At 44.3% G+C, this 25,861-nt stretch overlaps 4 protein-coding genes across 4 annotated transcripts; all 4 read left to right on the top strand.

Annotated features, from left to right (window-relative positions):
- The first annotated feature begins 2,070 nt into the window (after window positions 1-2,070).
- On the top strand, window positions 2,071-3,018 carry LOC104341992 (olfactory receptor 4S2). Its single transcript, XM_009951495.2, has one exon. It carries the CDS (start codon window positions 2,086-2,088, stop codon window positions 3,016-3,018), a length of 933 nt encoding a protein of 310 aa, XP_009949797.2. The 5' UTR covers window positions 2,071-2,085.
- A 3,757-nt stretch (window positions 3,019-6,775) lies between these two features.
- On the top strand, window positions 6,776-7,705 carry LOC104340579 (olfactory receptor 4S2-like). Its single transcript, XM_009951494.2, has one exon. It carries the CDS (start codon window positions 6,776-6,778, stop codon window positions 7,703-7,705), a length of 930 nt encoding a protein of 309 aa, XP_009949796.2.
- Window positions 7,706-12,687: 4,982 nt separating this feature from the next.
- Window positions 12,688-13,614, top strand: LOC104340626 (olfactory receptor 4E2). The gene has a single exon (XM_009951492.2). It carries the CDS (start codon window positions 12,688-12,690, stop codon window positions 13,612-13,614), a length of 927 nt encoding a protein of 308 aa, XP_009949794.1.
- A 10,905-nt stretch (window positions 13,615-24,519) lies between these two features.
- LOC104339909 (olfactory receptor 5AR1) lies at window positions 24,520-25,527 on the top strand. Its single transcript, XM_009951493.2, has one exon. It carries the CDS (start codon window positions 24,520-24,522, stop codon window positions 25,525-25,527), a length of 1,008 nt encoding a protein of 335 aa, XP_009949795.2.
- The last annotated feature ends 334 nt before the right edge of the window (window positions 25,528-25,861 follow it).

Here is a 25,861-nt window from a genome sequence, read left to right on the forward strand (position 1 = left end):
ACCAAGAGGGACACACAGCAAAGCTGTCTGTTGTCAATGGGTCATATCTTTTCAATCCTTTCAAAAATGCACTACTTGTTTTTGCTTAGGAGTTTCCAATCGGCCATTATTGAGGAATACAGTTTTCCTTCGTCATTTATCACTCCTTTCTGAACCACTGATTGCCTAAACACGACACCGAGACTGGTGGGGTTTGCTTCCAGCTCTGGCCTGGATGGAGCCTGGCTGTTTCTCTTCCACTGGCTACTGCACAGCCACGAAAACCCCACTTCAACCTTTTGTTTTCTGTAGAAAACTACGTCAGTGCTAAGTGAAAAGAGAAGGGATGGAGAGGATCACCACTTGGTAAGACTAGGCAGAAATCAACATTGCTCTTATTGATCCTTTTTTCCTTGGAGATACCTCAGAAAAAGGAATTATTCACGTAAATTTTACCCCCCTTCTTGAATATCTTTTACCTACTGTTAGTACAGCTGTAAGCACAGGAAAAGCCCCTAACTTTCCCAACTTCCTCTCTAGGCTTTACTTTGTGGGTTTGAGAGCAATTTTGGTTTTTCTCCATTTCAGCGTTTCCTGTGGATGCTTGATCAGTTTTTTTTTTTTGCCTGCACAAGAGTTTCTGATTTTGCTGTCATTTGAAATCAGTGCCAGATAATTTGAATTAACTGAATCATTAACTGCTTGGATCACCTGCACAAACGGGGTGAACTGTGTGTGTTTTCATCCGGCAGGACTTGCAATGGCGATTTTTAACAGCCCTTGACTGGGAACGTTTTGGTACTAGGATGAATCCCATACAGCTGATAATCCATTTCTAAGAAGTGCCTATTTTTGGTTAAACTCCATAAAGAGTTTAATTTAGTGCTTTCCAGGCTTCTTTGACCAAAGCTACTCTGATACCTGGGTGCATAATGGCAAGCTGGTAATGTTAAGGACTAAGTCTTTTTAAAGATGCGAATTATTTATTTACTAGTGACATGTACGGCTGTGGGGGCTATAGCTGGAACAGGCCCACATTCACACTGAAAACAGACACTGTAGAGGTGTAGAAATGCCTAGAAATAAGGAGTTCAGCCATAGCAAATAATAAAAATGGCATTATGGAAAGCTCTGAACTTCTTTCCAGGGACAAAAAGATTTATTCTCTGAAGTTAACTTTACCCTGGTGATGTTAATATACTTGGGCTCCTCTTAGTCAACGGAAAAAGAAAGAGTTCTGTAAAGGACCTTAGTTTAGTTGTTCTGCCTATAGGGAGACTTTGACCACCAGCTAAATTGGCTTCACTCAACAGAAAAAAGCTCTTGAGAATATCTCCCAGAGCGTATCGCAAATCAGTATGAAGTAAAATTCATATGATGCTGCAGTGAAAGATCTGAAAAGATCCTGTCATTCTTCCTTCCTCTCAAAGGACCATTGCTGACATTTAGAGCAAGCTAAATACTAGAGTAAATCATATGTGAAATTGTTTGCTGTTTTCACCGTGATAATTTCCCCAGAACTCATTGTTCAGCCCACGAAGCTGCAAATTTATGTTTCAAAATGTATATACACAAGAGATTTTCTTTTCCCTGTGGGTGGTTTCATTTCCCCTCTGAACAACAATTCAAAGATTACTTTTACTTACAAAATAAAGCAGCATTCCAAGGAATACTTCCAGGTGTTCTTAAAGGCACTGGGTTTTGTTTTCATGGACTTGGTCTGCACTGAGGGCAAACACGCTTTTAAGCTGCAGTCTTCAAGGTGAACACTCTGGCCTTGTCCTTAGCACACCAGCCATAGATCCAGTCCTTCCAAATCCTGGAGGACCGGGATGGAAGAGCATATCACCGAGTGTACCTGTCTCAGTGCAGTAACAGACACGGCTGAAGCCTCACGCAAGGAGAATTAAATATGTAAGAGGGGAAGAAAAAAACCCAACAAAACCCCACTTCATAAACTTAATACTAACTCTATATATTTCTTAGTGTGTATAAACCTCTGAAGAAGAATTAATTTTGAATCATGAAAAGACCTGCTGAATCATTTGACTTTATTTTTCTGCATGCCCAGGCTGTTCATTGCGTATCGCCGCCCAGCTGATTAAGATGGAGAATGGAAGCAGCGTGAAGGAATTCATCCTCCTGGGCCTCTCAGAGAATCAAAGGGTGCAGAAAATGTGTTTTGTGGTGTTTCTGTTCTTCTATATGATTATTGTGGCAGGAAATCTGCTCATCATTATCACTGTAATTAGCAGTCAACGCCTGAACTCCCCCATGTATTTCTTCCTCTGCTACCTGTCCTTTGTGGATATCTGTTACTCTTCTGTCACAGCTCCCAAAATGATTGCAGACTTCCTTGTTGAAAATAAAACCATCTCCTTTGCGGGTTGCATAGTGCAGCTGTTTGGGGTACACTTCTTTGGCGGCACAGAGATCTTCATCCTCACAGCGATGGCCTGCGATCGCTACGTTGCCATCTGCAGACCTCTCCACTACACCACCCTCATGCCCAGGTGCGTGTGTGGCTGGATGGTGATCGGCTCGTGGGTGGGAGGCTTCGTGCACGCCATGGTGCAGACTCTTCCAACCACTCAGCTCCCCTTCTGCGGCCCTAACAAAATTGACCACTACTTCTGTGATGTCCACCCGCTGCTACGACTGGCCTGTACTGACACCTACCTTGTGGGTATCATTGCCGCTGCCAACAGCGGAATAGTTCTGAGCTGTTTCTTCATCCTGGTCCTGTCCTACGTTGTCATCCTGGTTTCCTTGAAAAGTCAAACCTCCAAAGGGTGGTACAAAGTCCTCTCCACCTGCGGGTCCCACATCACTGTGGTGATTCTGTTCTTTGGGCCGTGCACGTTCATCTACACACGTCCATCCAGCAACCTGTTGGAGGACAAGAACGTGGCAGTGTTTTACACTGTCATCACACCCATGCTGAACCCACTCATCTACACACTAAGAAATGAGGAGGTGAAGAGTGCCATGAGAGAACTGTGGAGCAGAAAAGTGAGAAGTGAAAACAGAAAGGTGTAGAACTGTGGTAACATCTCCAAAGGATCGGAGAAAATCAACATCTTTCACTGTAATTTCTCTTGTGAAAGTTCTTCTTTTGAAGAAAAGCTCACAGTTAGGTCCTGTTGTAATTAGGAAGACACTGAAGGTTCTTCTTTTAATTCAAAAGACATTGTGAAGTCTGCGATGAGCAGGCATTCCCTTTCTATTCTCCTGTCAACTAGCATAGGCCCAGGCCTGGGGCTCCTCAGCACCAACTGAAACACGAGTGTTTAAATAAATACTATCAAAACCACTGAAAAGATTGTCCAGGTAGAGCAACCCATTACTCAGCTAAAACTTTCAGATGAAATCCATCTGCTCTGTAATCCTTTCAGCTGGGAAAGAGAGGACTACGGTCACCTGCTGCTGCAAACAGAGGCCCCTTTCTGCTTGCAGTAAATACCTTTTTATGAGAACCGCGTTGTGGTATCTTGAATCCACGGGTCAGCAATTAAAAACCTGACATTAGGTGCTACTTGGGTCATTTGCTGATGCAGGCAACAGGAGGGGAAGCTTCTCCCCTTCCCCTGCCAGAGCAACAAATCCTTTCTGCAGTGTCCGAAGTCAGGTTGGATGGGGCTTTGAGCAGCTTGATCTGGTGAAAGATGTCTCTGCCCGCAGCAGGGGGGTTTGGACTAGATGGTCTTCAAAGGTTCCTTCCAACCCAAACTGTTCTATAACTCCACCTACTTCGCCTAGCCCTGACGCCATCCTTCCAACCATCCCCTGTCCTTCAGCTCGGCCTCAGGTTTTTTATTTTCATGTTTAGACTAAGACTAGTAACGGGAGACACCTTGCTGACTATAAAAAACAAAGTAGTCACCAAAGAAGGCATTTGGAAGCACAATTTCATGTATCAATGGGGAAAAAAAAAAGAAAAAAAGGAACTCTTTAGGAACTACTCCAGTATGCAAGACAACTCCTAGCCCTACAGTGCACATTTACACACCCACACAAGGGAAGACGCACGCTTTTCGTGGGAACAGCTGGTACACCTGCTATTGCAGGAGGGAAGAGAAAAATCATGAGGGTGAAAGAGCAAACCAGCACAGTGCCAGTCAAAGCTGTCACAGGGTGATAAGCTACAGCAGCTCGGGGTCTCCACCTGAGAAGCCGCAATGAGACAGGAGACCCCAGCCCCTACCAGAAAACCCCCAAACTATTTGAGTGAGGAAGGAAAAGACCTGCTTGGTGCCACCCAAAAGTAATTGAAGTGCTTTTATTTCTTCACCTACATTCACCTGCACCCGTGTCACACCTCCGCATGACTTAAGTAGGATTCAAGGCCACATGGTGGTCCCAGCCCAAGCTAGAGCTTTTAACTTTACATATATATGCACAAAATTATATATATACATACATATATTAAAAATAGAGATTTTTTTTAATGCTTTGGGGGTCTATACAATCTTTTTTTTTTCTGAAGGTCTCACTTCTGGGTGCTGCTGGGCAAATATTTGACCATATCTTACAGAAGGTGTCACTGAAAGCAACATCAGGCTCCTCTGGTAAGAATTCTTATCAGAACGTAATACTCGAGCTTTGGAGTTGCTTCTGTGTTTTGCACAGTCTCAGTAAAAATACCTGGTAAGCAGTGAGGACTAACCACAAACCCCTCTAAATTCTTCTTTTACTTCTTGTTTCAAATTCATACAGCAGATGTCTAAGGGATAACAGTCTATACCACAGTCACGATACCTTTTTCTGCTGTCAATATGCAATGGCAAGAATAATAAGAAACAAGAACGCTTATCGGAAATATCAGCTTAGGACAGAAAGCAGAATTTATATATATGTCCTGTGTAAGAACAACTTTACTTCAAGAATATTTGATTGCAAAGGTAAGGTGAATAAATATCTTGCAAATGACCAGGTGGGATGTTTATTTGAACTAAAAATGCTTCCAAAAGAAATACATGTTCAATAGCAAATGAAGTCTGTTTATCTGGACAGCATTAAGAAGCCAGCCAGCAAACAAACAAGTAAGCAAGCAAACCCCCGTGCAATGTAACTCCCAGCATCACTCTCCAGCGACTGCCCTAATAGCTATCCAAAGTACATGTTTTAGCTCCTCATCCACTGATGATTTCTAACAAAACTTGGTGTGCCTCTGGGATCTCATTACTCCTGATAGTCTTGTGCTTCTGCTGCCTGATTTCCTTTAAATATTTCTGCTACAATTTCCCCGTCTTGCGAGAGATAATTGCTCTAGATGCTCTTGGAAGTTGTTTCTTGCAGAATGAGAAATGCAGATAGAGGGTCAGGCTGCTCTTTGCAGCCACTGTAGGTTTCAGAATTGAGGGGGATACGGGCCGCTTTCACAACACCTCAGCAGCAACTTGCAGCTGAGACATTCTGAAGTCATCAGAGGAGCAATAGCAGGTGAACCCTCGGAGCCTGGTGAATGTGAACCATGTAAGTTTTCTGACATAGTTCCTTTGTTTTGTTCAAGCGTGGCTGAAATCTTACTTTTGAAAACAGGCATTTCTGGTGAGTGACTCTTGTGAGGTCCATTTTATGAATTAGGAAAAACTCAATCACAGATTTTTCAGCCTTTGTTTTCATTGATGTCTTACGTGCCCTTTCCAGAAAGACCTGTCCAAAGGATGTTGTCAGTGTTACAGAGAGGACTCAGGGTGACAGCACTTCCCATGTGCTCAGTCTTACGCTGGCTGAGCTGGACGTGTCAGGCAACAATGGCCACGACACACACACTTTGGTCTTCCCTGCGGTGCTTTCCCTCTGCTCATGGAGGGGCACAGAGACAGGGATGGAGGCTCTAGAGAGCCTTTCCTCTGCTGCCCTAGGTGGGGAGCAGCCAGGAGGTGAGGCAGAGAGCTCAGGAGAAAGAACTGAGTGTCCTGTGATTGTCAAATAGAACTCGGACCCCAAAGGGCTTGCTGACATCAGACAAGGTTATTACACATTTGCCACCTCTGTCTTCATGTATAAATTGCACAGCAGCGATACCTGTGTGCTGCGTGGGAATGCCACAAAGGTGAACTGAATTCATGGGTGTTTGTGAGTAAAGGAGGATCACCAGCGGTGTATTTGTTACCCCAGTGTCACTACAGGTGTATTTATGAGGCGTTCCAGTCCTGGGTGAGCTATACGAACCCCTACTTATGCACCATCAATGCAAATTAGCTCCAGATTAGTTCATTCACGTACTGCAAGAAAGGCAGTCCAAGTGGCCAGCTCTTTCTGTGACTGAACTTGTTCAGGTCTACCCCAGTCAGAGAGATAATAAGGAGTAGTTCTGTTGCAATCCTTTAGAGGACTGAAAAGGAAAGTACGATGACTGCTTGCACAACGACCTTCCTTAAGCCGTGATCAAAGTGTTGAGAGTTCAGTTATAACCGCACTGCCTCTTTTGGTCAACTTTTGTTTCCAAATCAACATTATAGTTGGTCTTGAGGGGACCTGTTAATTAGTCTTCTTTTTAAAAAAGGGCAAAGGTGAGAACTAGGATTCTTGAGGGTATTATTTCTACCTTTTTCCTCAAACAAATACTTTGAGCTTGTTATTATATATGTCAATAATACATTCCGACTTTGATATCACCTCATATTCCTTGAGGGAATAAATGGAAACTGTCCCAAAAAGACAGTAAAGGAAATGTGCTTAATATTTAACATACCAGTGGTCCGTATGTATGTGAGCTGATAATGTCCCATGTCTAATGCCATAGCTGGTGTCTCCTTTCTGTGCTTCAGGTCCTGTCTACATGGTGCCTATGGAGAACAAAAACAATGTGACGGAGTTCATCCTCCACGGACTGACACGAGATAAGACAGTAGCAAAAGTGTGCTTCTCGTTATTCTTAGTCTTCTATGCCACTATCATTCTTGGAAACCTGCTTATCATCACTACTATAAAGACAAGTGAACAGCTGAACTCTCCCATGTACTTCTTCCTGAGCTACTTGTCTTTTGTAGACATCAGTTACTCTACTGTCACAGCTCCCAAACTCATTTATGACCTTCTTGTTGAGAAGAAGACCATCTCTTTTGCGGGCTGCATAGCTCAACTCTTTGCAGGCCATTTTTTCGGGTGCACTGAGATCTTCCTTCTCACAGTGATGGCCTATGATCGCTGTGTTGCTATATGCAAGCCGCTTCATTACACAAATATTGTGAACAAGCATGCCTGTGGCTGGCTGGTGACAGCTTCTTGGGTGGGAGGCTTTGTACACTCAGTGGTGCAGACCCTGCCGGCCATTCAGCTACCGTTTTGTGGGCCCAACGAGATTGACCACTATTTCTGTGACATTTACCCTTTACTGAAGCTGGCCTGCACTGACACCTACATCATTGGTGTCAGCGTGGCTGCCAATAGTGGTGTGATTTCTGTGAGCTGTTTTGTTGTCCTTGTTGTGTCCTATGCTGTCATCTTGGTTGCTTTGAGGACACGCTCTTCCGAAGGACGTCTCAAAGCACTCTATACATGTTCTTCCCACATCACTGTTGTAGCTCTGTTCCTTGGGCCGTGCATTTTCATCTATATGCGTCCTTCCACCACCTTCCCAGCAGACAAGATGGTCTCTGTATTCTACACCGTTATCACGCCTATGCTCAATCCCTTGATCTACACCCTCCGAAATGAAGAGGTGAAAAATGCCATGAAAAAGTTGTGGAGCAGAAAAGTGAAGAGAAATGAGAAATGAAACAACGCAGTGCATGTTTGTAAGACGATGTGAGCTTAAGAAACCATGGGGAGGGAAAAAGAAGTGCTCAGGAGAGACTTCCCAGTAGTGTTGCCCTGGTTTTAGCACAGCTGTTCAGAATAGGGCTGACACTAAATCCAAGGTTTTATCATCTTTTTTGGAAACTGTCAGTCGAAAGGATGTGAGGTTATTGTCAGCTACCAAACCTGAGCATTGAGGGTGGTATTGTGGCATTTACCTTCAGGCACCTCATAGCTGTATCTTGGGTATTTGTCTAGGCTTGTCCCGGCATTAGGAGAAAAAAAACCCACAAGTATTTTGAGAGGTTGTTCTTTCCTACTAGCTCCTAAAAGCCTTGCAGAGTAGCATCTCCTTACCTTTCTGCACAAAGGAGTGATGGTGGTACCAAGCTTTCAAAAGTACACAAACCTTTCAGTACAGCACAGCATTGGTGGCTTTTATCTCACGTATTTTGATGTGCTAACATGAGGTGTCTACACCTGAGCAAGCTGCTGAGGAGAGTCAGCAGCCTTTGGGCAGATGGGTTTGCATTTAATGGTAAAACAGGACCATGAGAGGAGTAGAGTTTATATTAGGTCCTTGCATGACAGGGAGAGATGGCAGATTGTACTGAAACACCAGCAAATAAATAAACACCAATATGTGAATTTTAAAAACGTTTTCCAGGCAGAGCATCCTATTAGCTAGAGTGAGACCTTTCAGTCAGACAAGCTGCAGCTGCTCTGTGGCCCATTCAGCTGGGAAATGGTGGCCCAAGGTGTTGGCAAAATTGATTGTTGCCCGCCGCTGGAAGAAATCATACCACCGGTGTTGCCTTTCTGCTTGGGGTAAATGTCATGGATACCGCATTGTCATAGCTGAATCCCCGAGTTAGCTATTAAAAACCTGGTACTGGGTGCAAGTTTGGTCATTTGCTGATGCCGATAACAGGAGGGCAATCTTCCCTCCTTCCCCTGCCAGTGCAATTTCCAGTAATAATAATTACTATTATTGCAGCTCAGTGTCAGCACCGTGATTCAAAACCTCACCAGTCCAAAAGCTAAAACCTTTCCTACAATGGTGAGTCTGAGTGTGCCCACTTTTATGTATTTGGTACTTTCTGGTGAACGTGCTATCTACTTCAGTTCTGTTGTCCTCCTGCCCCTGCTTCCTCAAACACTCACAATCTAAGCTGTCCAGTGACAACAAATGTAAGACATGCAAATTAATGCCCAGGTCCAAAAAACCTCATGTACTATAAACCTAAAATTGTGGCTATTCTTGGTTGGATCACTTTCATTTAAAGGAGCCCTTTCTGAGACCTTGAGTTTAGCTCATAGGTGACCTTTATGATCTATCAGAGCAGCAATCCAAGTGTGGTTAAAGACCATAGACACTGACTGGTCCACAGTCCAGTGGAATTATCAGGATAGTTTTCATAGCTTCATTTAGATGCTGGATGAAATTCATGGTTTGTCCAGTACTCTGGAGCTATTACACTAGCATTATCCAAGGAATAGGTATCTCAGTGGAAATAGAAGAATTAAATATTTCTCCACACTGACATACAACCAAGTTCCCAGTTGAGCATGGAAAACATTCCTCATCTTCTTAATAAGAACGTTATTGTTTCATGTTTTCCTCAGCTGTTTCCAGTATGGAAACATAGAAATGCCCCTAGAATCTCATGAGTCTGGGCAATGCTCTTCTACTGCAAATGGACTGACTGTGGTCAAGGCACGAATTTTCTAAAAACTTCTATTGGCACTAACATTGTGGGAAGGGAAGCAGAGGAACAGGATGTCCTTAAAATAGTTGAGCACTCACTCATTTGCCTCGAGGTAATTGGTGGCACATGGAGATGAACTACAGCAATAAGTCCTTGTTACTTTACGAGGGTAGTAAAATCAGAAGTAAAACATCACTACTCAGACAAAGAATTTTTATAATTTCTCCCTATTTCCAGACACAATAGGAAGAGAAAGAGATAGCAATGACTGACAGAAGAGGAAGGGTTTATCTTCCCTGTTGTTAGGGCATAAAACCAGGCGTGTAGTCACCAAGATTTCCTTTCTAGATTTCCAGGTTCTTCCTCACTGGAAGAGGCTACTCCTTTCACCTCCTGAAGATGTAGCAGAAATGGCCATAAAATTCAGTAATCCCATTTCTTCTTTTTCCAGGTGGCATGCTTTCAGACTAGTTTCCAGTCTTTAAAGTTACTGCCATGTGTTTGGTTTGCCTTGGCTAGCCGCTGGACACCCACCCAGCCCCTCTCTCACTCATCCTCCTCAACAGGACAGGGGGGAAGAAAATGAGACAAAAAAGCTTGTGGGCTGAGATAAAGACAGGGGCTCTCTTATCAATTAACATCACAGGCAGAACAACCAGTTGAAGCTGATTTGAACCTGAGCCATAGCTCTCAGTGGCACACCACCGCTGATATCTTTGGTCTGCCCAGACCTTCCTTTGTCTTGGCGAATGAACGTTCATATTGGTGGATATCTCATCCTGATGAGGCACTGATCCAGCCTGCAGTTTCCCACCAATGCTGCCCGTCCCAGCTCTGCAGCTTCTCTGATCTGAAGCAACATTTCCCGGTGCCTGACACTGTCTCAACGCGGGGATGGGTAGTACAACCCCACATTTATGTTTTTATTACTAGAGACTTGGTTTTTCATACAAAGGGCTTCTGAGTGCTTAGAAGCGCATGGCGTCTCACCCTCTCTTTACCAACCTTCAGGTTGTCTTTTTGACAGAAAGTCATTGAGCTAATTGGCGTGCTGTTGCACACCAAGGGACCCAGCCACCGAAACGGTTTAATAAGGCCCTCGGGTAGCTGCTTGGGGTTTGGTAATGACCCAGTTCTCACAGGCCCAACTCCACTAGCGGAAAACCACCTTTTGCCTATGTTTAGCACCCAGTATGTTACAAGAGTATTTATATGTTGTGCTGGGATGGGATGACTTTAGGGAGAAGGAAGATGTGGGAATCACAGAGGTCGGTTCAGAAAGTGTTGGAGGTGTTGCCTCATTGCATCTTTCTGTCTAAGTGATAGATGGAAAACGGGACATTGATACGATCACAGTAAAATTTACCTGTAACCTGTCAGGAAAAGAAAAATCACTTGAAAACCTCCTGAAACAAATTTCTATACAAGAAGAAACTTAAACAAGAGCAAACAATATGGCAATCACGAGCAGGATGAAGAAGAGCGGAACAATGCCCTGACCTGTCGGATGAATAACTTGAAACAGATTTGGAATGAATGATTTGAAATGTTTCCAGACAACAGATGCCATGGAGTTCAGACTTGAAAGTTTGTGTTGTATCAACATTTAGTACCTGGGTACAGTAGCAACCACTTTTTCCTTTCCTTTGCTTATTATCTTCATATCAGCCATGGCATACCAAAGCACATGTGTGTGGTTGTGTTTGTTTATGTGAAAGGCAGAGAGAAATGCTTGGCAATCTGTTGAAAAATATACAGAAAAATGCAAATACTACTGTGACGTTTTGGTCATTTGGATCCTTCAAGGCAGCTTCATTTAATGTTGATTGCACCGAGACATCTAGCATGGGGCAGGTATCTGCTCTCCATTTATACTGAAGGACAGATGCACTGTCTTCTATGGCATAAGTCACCTCAGTGTAGTGGAATGATCTAAACAAGGTAAACCGAGTCGTGCCTTTAAGGTGTTTATTCCTCTTGACTGACTACACAGGGAGCCAGAGCTGTTATGCACAAACAGTGGTGCCTGTTCTGCAGGTCTCTGTCTAGTACGTCAGGGATTGCTATAGACAGTTCATCCCCTCTGCAGCTGGGCCAGCTCTGGAAGACTGCCGAGCCCCTGGGAGAGGAAAACAGTGGGATCTTTTCTAAACTAGAGCTGTGACTTGCAGGCATATATTCTGAATTATGCAAGAAGCAAACCTGTTTGATGGGAAAGAAAAACGGGCTTTGAGAACTACCAGAAAGTGGTAGAGAATAGAGCAGGACCTGAGGAAAGTGCTCGGGTATTAGCAAAAGGCAAGAGGCATATATGAAAAACAGACACTGCTTTCTTGGTAGTAATCTCCTGCTTGCTGACTTACAAACTCTAAGGCAGAAACAAGCAGCTAAAGTATTTCCTGGTGTGACTGTACATGAAAATGAGCATTCCTCTGCTGGTCACATCTGAACCTCCACAAGACAGTGAGTGTATCTGTCCACTGAAGAAATTTAAAAATTACTCGGAGAGACAAAGGGGTAGAGAACCTGTGCAGAATTTTGCAGCTCCTGCTACGTCAGAAATCACGATTTCTTCAGGAGAGCATGCTTTGTTAACAGCAGGCCTAAGAGAGCACTCAAGCTACTGAACAGCTGCTAACTCAATGGAGAGGAATACCTGTGAAGAACCTCTCAGACCTGGTTTCTGTGCACGTATTTCTAGTTTCAGAGCGGACAAGCTAACTGCAGAGCCCTTTTGTCAATTTAAAGGAATGCAATTAGGAGCAGAACATGGAAGAGCTCATGGTTGAGCATTGTGTAGACATGATGCTTGAGCACGGCAAGCATGCGCTTCCATCGTGGCCCTTTAAACTCCCAGCAGGGAAAAGGACAGTGTAGAATTTTTCCAGCACTTGTGGCTCTTGTCTTGTGAGAGTAGGGTGTGATTCCACCCTGACAGAGCACACACCTTGTCACACCAACTACAAAAAACAGTGGTCAGACTGAGCTCGGGGGTGAGGGTCAGTGTGGAGGGGCCAGAACCCTGAGAAGGGAGTGGGAAGGCAGGAGAAGAGAAGCGGACAGTGCTCTTTGCAAACACTGCTCTCCATAATTTATGATGTGACACTGTGCTGTCTGTAGCAGGCAGAGCAGCAGTAAATGCCTCCTGCTCTCATCATCCATGAACCTTGGAGCTGTAGCGCATCCCTTTCTCTTCCTGGTAAGCCCGTGACTTCACCCCCACACCTGGGCTCCGGGAGTCTGAGCTGAAGCAATGGCACTGGGAAACTTCTCCCGGGTGACTGAATTCGTCCTCCTGGGGCTTTCTGATAAAAGGGAGCTGCAAGTCCTCTTCTTCATCCTCTTCTTCATGGCCTATGCCATGGTTCTGCTGGGAAACCTTCTCACCATTGTGACAGTCAGGACTAACCCTAAGCTGTCCTCACCCATGTACTTTCTCCTCTGCAATTTGTCCTTCATAGATATCTGCTCCACCTCTGTCACCTCTCCCAGGATGCTGGTGGACCTGCTCTCCCAGAAGAAGACCATTGCGTTTGAAGACTGTATAGCCCAGCTGTTTTTTCTACACTTTGTTGGGGCATCAGAGATGTTCCTCCTGACTGTAATGGCATATGACCGCTACACTGCCATCTGCAAGCCCCTGCACTACCCAGCCATCATGAGCCGGCAGCTGTGCTGGGTCCTGGTGTCTGTCTGCTGGGCAGGGGGCTTCCTCCACTCCATTGTCCAGACGTTGTTCACAGTCCAGCTCCCCTTCTGTGGCCCTAACACAATCAACAACTACCTCTGTGACCTGCCTCCTGTCATTCAGCTTGCCTGCACAGACATTCGTGTCACTGAGTGGCTCAAGGCTTCCAGCAGCGGCTTAATATGCCTGGTTTTCTTCCTGGTGCTGGTCACATCTTACACTTTCATCCTGGTCACAATCAGGGTTCGCTTCACTCAGGGGCACTGGAAGGCGCTATCCACCTGTGCCTCACATGTGATGGTTGTCACCCTCTTCTTTGTGCCCTGCATCTTCATCTACCTCCGGCCCTTTTCTACCTACCCCTTGGACAAGTACATCTATGTGATCTACACTGTCGTCTCCCCGGTGATGAATCCCCTCATCTATACCCTGAGGAATAATGAGGTGAGGGCATCCATATGGAAATTGTGGAAGCGTTGCAGATTCTTCTGAGACAAGCTGGGTTTGCAGCAAACCTGGAGTACTTTCCTACAGACTAATGGCAGACTGGGGCATGGGAATAGGGTTGGAATCCAACATGCAGGGCAATATCTGAAATCCAAAGGATGTTTAGTTGCAGTTAAGGAATTTACCTAACCTTGGCTTCTTCAGAGCTGTAGATTTCACTGGTATTCTTCTCTGTTTTGTGGGCTTTAGGTCCCCTTAGTCCATCTATGGATTTTTCACTGCTGCAGGACAGATGAGATACTTTTAAGGTTTTTACTACCGACATAGCTTTGCAATCACAATTGCAGTTTCTGATGACAATTACAACATCCTTCTCTGCACCCTCCAAGAGAAGTCAGGAGGACCAAACTCTTGAGTACAGACTAACAGCACGAGGCAGTGAGCTTTGCAATGCAGTGAGCTTTGCGATGGAGTGAGTGAATTAGAAGTTTTGCCTGGGCAGAGCTCAGATGTTTGGGATGAAATTCTAAGGGGAAAGGAATTATGCTCTGGAATACAGTAGAGTCTAAACAACAACCATTTGAGCACTGGATCTGCATGAGCGGGCAACGTTGAGCAGTCTCTGATCGTTGCTTGGAAAGACGAAACCACCACAACACAACAGAACTTGCACTGACATTGTTACTGTTCATTAAGAAACATGGAGAAATTTATGAGCTATGGATAATTCTTTTCCCTAAACTACAAATCAGAAAGACAGTCTTTGTCAGTGTCTTTTTTCTCCCCCTATTGTCTTTGCTTTTGTATGTTTGTTTCCATGATGTTCCTCTGTTTCTCACAGAAATGGATAGTCTGTTCCCATCACCGCAGCCATTTCTCTGCCATGGCAAGTGATTACAACCTGTTCAAGAACATTTCAGACCCTTTCTTAAGATATTACCTACTGTTACCACAAAAACCTGGTTAGAAATGAGTCCTGGAGCCCGAGTGACTCCTCTTTCCACGTTGTTGGTGAAAGAATAATTTCCTCTACTTCAGCTCTGGACCCATTAGGTATGTGGAAAAAAACACTGTGCTGTCCACAGCGTCTGGCTTTAGGCCTCTTAGGTTTGAGGCTGCTTCTTGGTTTTTGGACTGCTTCTTATAGGCATTTTCTGAATTATCTGAAATAAGAGCGACAAAGTCAGTTTATATTTAAAACTAGGCTTGCATTTAGCAAAGCGTCGCTTCAGGACAATGTGGAACTAGGATATTACATCTAGGAATCCCAGAATAGTCTTATTCCAGGTTTGGTGACTCCCAGCAGCGTAAAAGTAAAAAACAGCTCCAAAAAGTCTTGCATCAGGTTAACAATGGAACTTTTACGGGTATGTACAGACAATGGGAGATCAAAGGTCTACAGGGAAATCTGGTGAGTAACCCAGTCCTTACCAGAGAGACCTACAGGCAGTTACCCAGCAGCTTCTGCTTGGGTCATACAAGAACTGCTGAAATGCACCCCGAGGTTATTTCCCAATTCGGAAAGCAAGCAACTCTGCCTGTGTTGAAATCCGCTGTTCTAGCAGAATTGACCAGGAGCTATGACAGAATGATTGTTCTTCTGTCATGGAAATGGGAAACAGGTCTTTCACCACTAAGACCTGAAAAACACAAGTTTCATACTAACCAGTGTAACTGCTGAATTCCCTCCCTGAAGCAAGAATTAGTTGGGTTTGGTTGGGTTTTACTTTTTGCCCTTAATGTGTGTTATATGTCAAAGACCTTTCTCACCTCAGCCCCACAGGGTAGCAGGGCTACACCTGATACAATCGATATTTCAGGATACGTGAGAGAGTGGTGGGTTATGTTTATATCCAGTCGCTTGGATCCCCCAGTTTGCAGGACAAGGTGTGGGGTTTTTGCTTTCTGCACTTTAGCTGTCTGTGATGTAAGGTTTGTGCTCTCAGAAGTGATCGGCTTCACCTATGCTGCTCAGCTGATCTCCTTTTCCATTAAAAACGAAGATCTGTGGATCCTCGGGTTTGAACACGTCTGTTCTGAGAGAAGATGAACAGTGCCCAAGAAGTGCTTTTTTTTTTTTTTTTTTTTGACCATGAAGGAAGCTGAGACTGTTGAGAACAGGTGGACTCACTTCTGGGGCAAATTTGGGTGAGATAAATGAATGTGTTTATCCATATTTGGAACAACTTGGGACAGCCTGTTGCTGAAGCTTACAGCTAGAATCAGGCTCAGCAATTTGAACAGAGCATGTTTTATACCTTGCTGTCACCACATTAGTATACAACACAATGGTGTAGTGTTCACTACAATATAACACAAGATAATACATCATCAACAAGTAGCAGCAGTAAACAGTAAATATCACAAGGTCCAGTATTCACAAAAGATAAGCTCTTCAAATTACGGGTATGTATATGACTGGTAATATTAAAAATAAATGTTGAAAACCTGAAACTTTCTCAAGAGTTTCACTTGCGTGGGGTCATAATTTTCAAAGAAATAAAGCCATTTCAAGAATTTTCTCTCTCTGACGCGCTGTTACTGTGCTTTGCCACCAGATGGCAGAGGCACATACGCTGAGTGTATGCAAATACACACACTGAGACCGAGGTTTACAGGTAAGTTGAAGACAGTGGAGATTCTGTTTGTAGGATTTTCTTCAGACATATAAGGGTGCGAATTTTTTTAACCTTTTAGAACATAGACGTAATTATCTCGCACAAGCGAGTTATTACAATCATACAAGGGACAATATGTAAAGGAAAAAGTGACACAATCCAGCGTTCTGTCTGGGGAGAAAGCAACAGTGTTTGGGCAAGAAGGCATTTTGAAATTCGTGATCTGTAATAATGGATCAAAGTCAAACTATGCCAGCTGACTGGCTAGGCAGCTGGCTTAAACGAAGTAGAAATAATTTAAAATATTTATGGATCAGGATCACTTAAGGCATTGTCAGAAATGACTCATCGGGTGCCAAATGCTGCATCAAAACCAAGGACTAACAACTAGATCTCCAGCTGATACAAGTGAGCACAGCTCCTGCGAAGACACACAGCTGAGGTGTAGGTTAGAGGAAATCACCCCATAACACACAGAGGCTGGTCATCTGGCGTAAATGTGCTGTATTACACTGATGGTTTCCAGCTCTGGTGAATCTCCACTACCTCTAATAAAATCCCTGAGCAAAATAGTGCTCTATTACAGTAAATTTTCCAGATCTTCTTGTGTTGTAGTGTGTTAACGTGTCCACTGAAGATACTAGGTAAAAACATTTGTGGTAAAAGTAACCACCTATAAATTTAATCCTCCACACAGTGTAAGCACAGTTACGGGAAGCAGGTGGAAAAGTCTTCAGCTGTTGGAAACCAACGCAAGTCTAATCAGAGCCTGTGGTCCAGCAATTCAGCTGGTGTTAATTTGTTTTGCTTAATTTGTTCAGCAGGTATAAATCAGGGGCATCCACAGGTCAGAGCTGATGCAAGCTGTTGGGGTAGGTCTGTGTCTAAGGCAACTGTGAGCCGTCTGCAGAAAAAGGTCAGAGCTTCTGCTAGCGAGGATTGCAGTCAGAGCATGAGCGGGCAAAGCCACAGTGACAGCCCTCGGCCAAGTGTCTCAAAGCTTGGGGTGGCCTCTGTACCCTAGGAACGCTGCTGCAGCCCCTTGCATCCAGCCCGTGCAAGCTGGCAGTGGCTCCTTTGCTCCTGTAACTAAAAACCCGGCTCCTGTCGTCGTTCAGTCTCTCAGGAAGGCTGTGTGCGTTGACAGCGTCTGTTAAGTTAAAACTGTTGCTTCAGGATCAGTAGATTTTGAATTGGGCTGAATGGCCCTGCATGTTTTTCTGGGTGAAGGTAAGGACACAGTTTGGGCAGCAGGATCAGAGGAGATGGGATGGGAGAGAGAGTCCTTCTGGTCAGAGAGGCAGAAGGGGTGTAACAAGCCACCTTCGCTGTTTCTGTTACTGTTATTCACAAACCTATTCACAAATCCAGGTTTAGATATTCATGGGTTATTAATGAGTTTTAAGCTTTTCTGCTGTATAGTGTCAGTCTCCATTACCTACATCCTCACAATGAAATTGGCCTGCAACATGCTTGTTGGCCTCCCCAAAGACATAGAGACTTGGCACATCCACTCTAAATCCTTTCTCAGTGCTAGTATTGCTTTGTGCTGAACTTGCCCCTGGATGGTACAGTAGAAGTAGTAAATCCAAGAATGTTTTTTAAAAGAGGAAGAGCCAAAGCAAATGCAAAAGGGGGGGGAAAAAGTGAAATTTCAGTGCTTAACCTAGAAATAATTCTGCATTTATGTCTGCCATGCCAATCTTTAAGCATGCAAGATTTATCAACTGAAAATAATTGGGAATGTAATTGTCTCCCAGGAACAGATTATGGGAAAAAAACCTCCAGATCTGCACGGGGGTGAGGGCAGACTGAAATCGCAGAGGCGACTGTACCGTAAAACTGAAGTGGCTCAGCTGGATTTTGGGGAGAAGTCACAGAACAGCAACGGTGTTGAGTTCAGGAGCATAACCATCCCTCCGTGCAAGCCAAGGGCATGGAGAGGAGTTTATCTTGGCAGTTTCTGATCACCTCCCTGTCTGTTATTGCCCAAAGTGAGATGAGCTCTAGCTCCAGGTCGGACAGTGCTTTCTGCCTTTGCCAGCACTCGCAGTCTGCACCACCACCTGCAGAGGCCAGCCCCGTCCTCCTGCTGCTTGGCTACATCCTGCCCTCGGCTGCACTTCTTGCTCTCGCTTTGGGCCCTTCCTTCAACCAGACTCATGCCTTCTCCATCCTTGAAGGTATTCAAAACCTGGCTGGACACAGTCCTGGACAGCCTGGTCTAGCTGACCCTGCTTGAGCAGAGGTGTTGGACTGGATGCTCTCAATAGGTCCTTTCCAACCTCCATGATTTCATAATTCCATAACTTGTGTTGAGAGAGTCCTGAAGAGGTGGAACTTACTGCTCATTACCAAGGAGACAGGAAAAAAAGGGACACAACTTCCAGTTTTGGGAGGGGACTCTTCCTTCCCCTCCCCACCCCCTCAGGACCCATTTTCCTCTGCGACCCATCACATTTACCAGGATCCACGGGATCATGGCCATTTTACTGCCACTGGTAATCTCCTGCCCAAGGCAACCTGTCTGCTCTAACATCCCAGAAGAGGTGGCAAAGGGAGGCCAAAGTGGGCAGGATTAACATGCTGGCCACAAGGAGAGACCCTTTGGGTGGTGAGTGGGTGGATTTTTGAAAAAAGGCGTGTCCAAGTTGAGTGACTTTTCTTCTTGACAGTGTTTCAGTCTTGGGTTTAGTTTGGATCTCCGAGGCCACCAAGAAAGTTCAAGACAGCCTTGTGTCTCAGTCACGCTCCATGGCACAAGGCACGAGACAGTATACTGTCAAGCTTCCATTATTTTACTCCAAAAGCTTTCCTCCTATGAGGCAATCTGTTTCATAGTCTGTGTCAGTGATGGACATTTTTGTTCATCACAGGATTTCTCAATTGCCATTTTTTTTCCCCTCAGCATTATGGTATGTGCCATTAAGAAGAAATGTTTGTGCTGGGGAGGCAGAAAGGAAAGACTATGCAAAATGGGCAGGCCAGGCTGCTAACTATTAGTAGACAATTAACAATTTTTGCCTGATACAATCCCCATCAGAACCAGTGCTGAATTTCAGCTCGCTCTTTATTTGTTCTACCTGTAATCATAAAACTGTAATTTCCTACTTTCTTTTTCTTTTTTTTTTTAAGTTCCATGTGTCCTCTAGGGGAAGTGCCTGCTGCTGCCTTCACTCTTCCATGCAGATCATTGCGTATATTGATTTGAAAGAGTCACTCTGATTTTGACAAGGAAGCCAAATGCAAATTCCATATGGGTTTTGGGAGCCTGTGTTTCAAGACAAGCAATTTCATATAATTGATTTGTCTCTCCAAGAAACAACCTGGGATGAAAACAGCTTGGGATTATTTTAATAAGGCCTCAGTAGATGCTGTTAAAAAGTTGGTGCCTGACAAATTGCAATGGCGCAACTTGGCAGGTGAGTTTATAAGTGTGTGTAAATTGGCTCCACTGTGCATCATTAAAACCTCAAATTCTTTCTCTCCTGGAAATGAGCAGTGCTCTGAGCTTATGCTCAGGTTTCATTATTGCCCTAACCTAGAGGACAGCGAAAGACTGCCTCAAAGGGGAGAAAAAAAAAAAAGTCCTTTGAAAACTGGCAGGATCTCTACAAGGCTTTTGTCAAGTCCCAAGAAAATTGAAGAAATCCTGGTCTAATCAATTTTATTTAAAGACCATGGGTCAAGTAGAGCTATCTGCGAATCTGGTCTCCACAGCAAAAGCTAAACTCAGAAATGGTTCTTGGCATAGGTAAGGCTAATCCAGGGCTGCCCCAGGGCTCCTGCTCTGCAGACCTCTTCTGCCTGCTCTTTCTTGCCAGAACCTGGCATACAGGGGACGAAGTTTTGAATAAAATCCCAAATCTAATTTTAGAAGAGAGGACATTGTCAGGGAATCTGATGGCGAGTATGGAGCCCATCTGCAATGGGAGTTGCAGTGTGGAATTATCCCCTTGTTAAGCATGGAGACAGCAGAGTTACCTCAAATGAGCTTATCCTTGTGTCTGAAACACAAATGGTCATCAGAGAAACAGGAGCATTTTCAGCAGCCAAGCCTGTAACCGGTCTGGGCTCATGATAAGCACCCCTAGCTGGAGAGCCCAAAACTTGACAAAGCTCGGTAATCCCGCAACTGGTCAAAATCAAATCACTTCAGTTGTGTTACCCTCCCCAACAGCTGCCCCTGTGCTGTCTCTCTGAATTCAGAGATGTGGCCAACATTTTTGGTGTAAACTGGCAGTGACTGGAAGGCCTGGGGTAGCTCTAATCCAGCGTATCGTCAGCTGGTGCATGCCTGTATTCTGCAAATAGATTGAGGGTTTTTTTCTGTTTTGGTTTTTTGGTTGGTTTGTTTTGGAGGGGGGAATGACTTTTGTTATAAAATGTAATGTAAGAACTGTAATTTTAAAGTGCACATCCTCAGTTAGGGATTTCTTGTGGAGGCCTCAGCAAAATGAGCAAATTGAGTTGTAGTAAGTGACTTTGGACGACTGAGCTGTTTGGGTAAATAAGATACATAACGAGTTTCCACTGAACTAAACATACCAGCACCACAGGGGTACGGCATAGCATCACTGGAGGGATTTACACCTTCCAAATAGCTCCAGACTGCTCTGAGGTATGACAAGATGAGGAATACTACCTGGGAATTATTTTGTGCTTTTACCTTGAGGCAGAATGCTGCTTCTACACACAATATGTCATCTCTGCAGGCATGTGGGCTTAAGGCCTAATTTTTTTCCTGAGCAATGTTTCAGAGCTGCTGCAACTACCGCACACGGACTGAATATTTCGGTATCTGGTGTACGCAGGGGCTAGGAAGACTATTCTTATGAAGTATTTATTTACGTAAAATCCACTAGGCCTTGGCAAGCGTGTGGTAAATAAAACTGATTAAAATAACAGCGTGGCAGGCACAGCTGAGGAAGCTTTTGGTAACTGATGATGAGTTTCATGAGAGCTGAAAGACTGCGTTTGTATGTGGCACATACTAGTGGCATGTATCCTGCATAGGCAGCATAGTCCTGGGGGTTAGGTCTTTGCAGTGTTGGGCTAACAATGTCACAAATAACCTCGTTAAGTGGAAAGCCTGATTGGATTAGGCTAAAAGCATCTCTCGAATACTGTCCTTCTATACCCATCTAAGAATATCCCTGCAAATACACAACTGAGCACTAGAGGTAGAGTTGAGAGCCAGCAGCCCAAAGCACTCTCCTAGCCCTGGGGCGATTGCCACCTTGATGGAGCCAATGCGTCCCACCCCAAAAGAAGCATTTAAGATTTATGACGCAAACCTCCCCTTGAAGGTGTTTATACTTGCACGCGTTACCACATCACGGCTTTTTAGAAGTCTGCATTTTGGCGAGATAGCCAGCTACCACGTGTCCATCACGCTGGCGGCCAGCAATGGATAGTTTAGCAGAATGTCAGGCATTATGTTGTACTAAGGTTGGATTATCAGCACTGGCTTTAGACATAAATTCTCAGATTAAAAATACCGAAAGCGAATAGTGGGAGGCCCCTTTTTGTGGCCAGCATTAGCACATCATCTCTTGACTATTGGTACAGCAGTGTTCTTGGAAGCCTTGCACCACACAGAGATTTTGCATGAAGCATTGCTGTCTCGTGGCTGTTCAATGAGAAGATGGGTAGCTGTCAGTCAGTGGAAGTGGCGTGAAGCCCATTTAGGAAGACAGGAGTGGACAGCCCCAGTTCTTCTGACAGCTATGGATGAGACTGATCCCTTTATTGTACCACTTTCTGGCATTTGGGTCTATTACAAAATGATGAGCTCCATTCTTTGTTGAGAAATTTTATGAGAAGCATAACGTCTGATGGTCCTAGGGCTAACTGCAGTGCACAAAGATCTGGACCACGTGGATTTATCCCAGCCACAGGTCTACGCAACCATGGCACGATAGGCCTGTGCTTTGTAACCCTTGGAGAACTCCAATTTATCTTCTGATATATACACAGAAGTTTTCATTTTGTAAGAGTCACAGGCTGCAAACGTAGCAAACAGGCTTTAAGAATGACTGACAAACAAACAGCATCATTGATGTTAACGGTGCAGAAGTTATGGGCAGGTAATACTGGAATAGGAACAGGTCTGCCATGCTGCACATCACGTGGAAAGTGGTGCTGCCATAAGTGAATGCATAATGCACGGATGCTTTCTGGAACCAGAGGCGAATTTCTGTTAGCTCTTCAAAGCAGTGCCAGTAATTTATGTTCCTTCTTATGCCAGGGTACACATCTGCTTCAAGTAGTGCACAGATTTCACAGGTGGTTCATCTTCTGTCGTTTCGGGAGGGGCTATACAAAATTAAAAAGTTGCTCCTGTACAAGAGTTAAGAGGTTGCCCATAAAATCAACGTGGAGAGCATTTACACCAGCACACGATGCTGTGCTAGCTGTTACCACTGTCCTCATCTAAGGCATGCTCTTCTGCAGCGTAGCTGTTGCCAAATTTATTTTGACCCAATATGTGTGAGTGACAGACTTCAGGCTCCAGAGCAACTTGACTTGGTTTGAAAGCAATTTGTGATTAAGTAATTTTAAGGCTGTAGTTTAATTTAAAGAAATCAGAACACTGGACTCTGAGAACTAAGACTTCGGTAGCCTGGAATGGCAGCTGAGGTGGGCTGGCAGGACCTAGGGAGAAGGACACCATCTAATTCTTTTTCCTGGGAGTAGACTCGAGTATCAAACCATAGCCCTTTAAAAAGGTCCTACAACATGAAAGTCACAGGAATCAAAGGATTCGGGGTGAAGAAACAGTTTATCACATTTCTAGCTCCCTTTGGCAACGGTCTGAAAAAGCCTCACGTACGCAGTAAAGGTAGCATGCAAAAAGCTTCAGAGACACTCCTCCCCAGATACAGCCTCGCATGTTTATAAAACCTCATTAAAGAGGCGCGTACCCTCGCAGCCAAGCTAGCACGTTTGCCAGTGCTTGCAGATGTCTCTATGAATATTCCTATGCTGCTAAACCTGGACCCATCACTTCCTCAATAGACTGATGTTCCTGAATCTACAGTGAAATAATTTTTCTGTCATAGGTAGATATTCTAATCAGATGTAGAAAGAAGAAAAAGGACAGTTTCCTGGAGATACAGATGACTATATATTACCAGCAATTAATTCTTTGTAGCAGTGAGTATTTCTGTGTTTTCTGTCGTATTTCACCTAAGTGCCCCATTTTAAGAACGAGTGATGCTGTGATTTAAAGCACCGTGTGCCTTTTTTTTCTGCTGACTCAAATATTTCTTATGACAGTGTAAGCTCTGACTTTGGTCCCTTTCAAGCTGGAAGCAAGTGTCTGCGAGAACATGAGACAATAGACGAGCCTGTCTCAGGCTGTCACAGTCACCTATTTCATTTGTTCTCTGTGTCTTACGAATGAGAATGTGTTTCAATATTCACGCTGTCTCGTAATCATGCTCTGATCTGCAAACAAAGAGGTGCTTGTGCTGCACTTCGCCTTACCTCTCCGTAAGGCTACTAGGTTAATCATTACCATAAGTACTGAGTTACATTCAGTGTAGCATTGCACCGTAGATGGAAAGACCCTTCAATGCCAAGTCTTCCTAGACTTCTTTGAACTGGGAAAAGGTAGCAGGGCGGGGGGAAGTCCAGCTAGATCCTAAAAGTACTAATACCATTATATAGAAGTCTGTAGGGTAAAATTTATAGAAAGGAGGGAGGTCTTTAACTGGGTACTAGATAATACCTCTTTTTATACCCCACTGGGTAAAGCTTTTTGAAAAAGCCAAAATCACCTATATATATATGTATAACACCTGTCTGTTGATTACCATGGATTTAATTCCCCTGTGATAGATTACTCGCTTAAAAAAATTAGGTCTTTAGCTTCAGCTAGTAACCTAGAGCCCATTGGTGATGATATTATCACTAAATAATTTATGCTGAAAGGATTTCTGTTCTAGAGATCTGTACTCCACCTGTCCTGCTCAGAGTACAGCTACCTTCCAAGACCAGTCAGGTTGCTGGGGCTGTGTCCAACCAAGCTAGCCACCACAGAGGAGGTATCTTTGTCTTCAACTTTCAGCTCTTCAGTCCGAGAAGATGGCTTGCAAGAATTAAACCTTTTTGATTAGTCACTGTTAAGATTAACACTTATATTTTGCCTTTTATATTAGGTATATGCTAGTAAAATTTAGATTTTGAGTGTGGCAATGCAGATATGCAAGTGGTGTTGAGCTCCAAAACAGACCAAAAAACCCACACTCTTGAGAAAGGAGATGCAATTTTGACTAAGTTACCACTTCTTCTTTCTTCCAGGTAAACCTCTGCAATCATTTCCCCAATGAAAGATAAGATGCAGAGGGTCAACCTATCAACCGTATCTGAATTTGTTCTTGTAGGCCTTTCTGATGCACCGGAAGTCCGTTTTCTTCTCTTTGTGCTGTTTTTGATCATTTATTTGGCCTCCATGGCAGGCAACATCACAATCCTTGTCGCCATTAGCACAGACACTCGTCTGCACAACCCCATGTACTTCTTCCTTGGCAACTTATCCTTGCTGGATATCTTATGTCCCACTATCACTGTGCTGAAGATGCTGGAGGCCTTGTTGCTTGAGAACAAGGTGATTTCATTCACTGGCTGCATGTTCCAGATGTTCTTCCTCATTGATGTTGTAGGCACAGAGATTTTTCTCTTGGCTGTGATGGCGTATGACCGTTACGCTGCAATATGTCACCCGCTGCAGTACATGAATATCGTAAGTATGAAACTGTGTGCTCACCTAGCCATTGGCACCTGGCTAGTAGGATTTTTTAATTCTCTGTTGCACACATCTTTGATTTTTACACTCTGTTTTTGTGATTCTAATGAAGTTGACCAATATTACTGTGATATTCCCCCCATGCTGGCCCTCTCCTGCTCACCGACTTACAGTAGGGAACTGGTAATTCTGACAGTTTGTGGGGTCCTTGGAAGCAGCGCCTTTGTGGTCACTCTCATCTCATATACCTATATCCTCTCAGCTATCCTGTGCATGAATTCTTCTGAGAGCAGGCACAAGGCTTTCTCCACTTGTGGTTCTCACTTGACAGTAGTATGCCTTTTCTATGGGACCACCATTTGCACATACGTACGGCCATCCTCCACCTACTCACCCAATCAGGACAGGATAGTTTCCATGCTCTATGGAATCCTCACTCCCCTGCTAAACCCCATAATCTACAGTCTAAGGAACAAAGAAGTTAAATGTGCCCTAAGAAAAGTGATCAGCCAGGTAAGAACTGCTTTAACAAGACAAGAACATCTTTCTCGGTCTGTGGTGTCTTCTGGAGCCCCAGCAATTGGATAGGTACTGCAGTTTGACTGATCTTCTCTAACTTTAGCCATCTAAAGGTTAGATGCTGGAATCAAAACTACTTCTCCGGGCTCACTTTACAGTCAAAAGGGAGAGGTGCGCATCTGCAGAAGGCCAACTAGACGGCACAGCTTTAAGGCATCATCACAGGAGGAGATGACTTCTGCTGGTAAGGTTTTTCTCCACTGAGCTTAGACGAGAGCCTCAGCCTTAGACACAGGCGTTGGGTGCATATCTTAGAGCATGAATGCTGGGAATTAGTGCTGTGGGCACACTTGGATACACATTCTTCTGTGCTGAAGCACCTTATAGGACTGGTGCCTCTTAC

Source organism: Leptosomus discolor, chromosome 12 (assembly GCF_034619465.1).
Source record: "Leptosomus discolor isolate bLepDis1 chromosome 12, bLepDis1.hap2, whole genome shotgun sequence".
In the NCBI taxonomy this organism is placed as follows: Eukaryota; Metazoa; Chordata; class Aves; order Leptosomiformes; family Leptosomidae; genus Leptosomus; species Leptosomus discolor.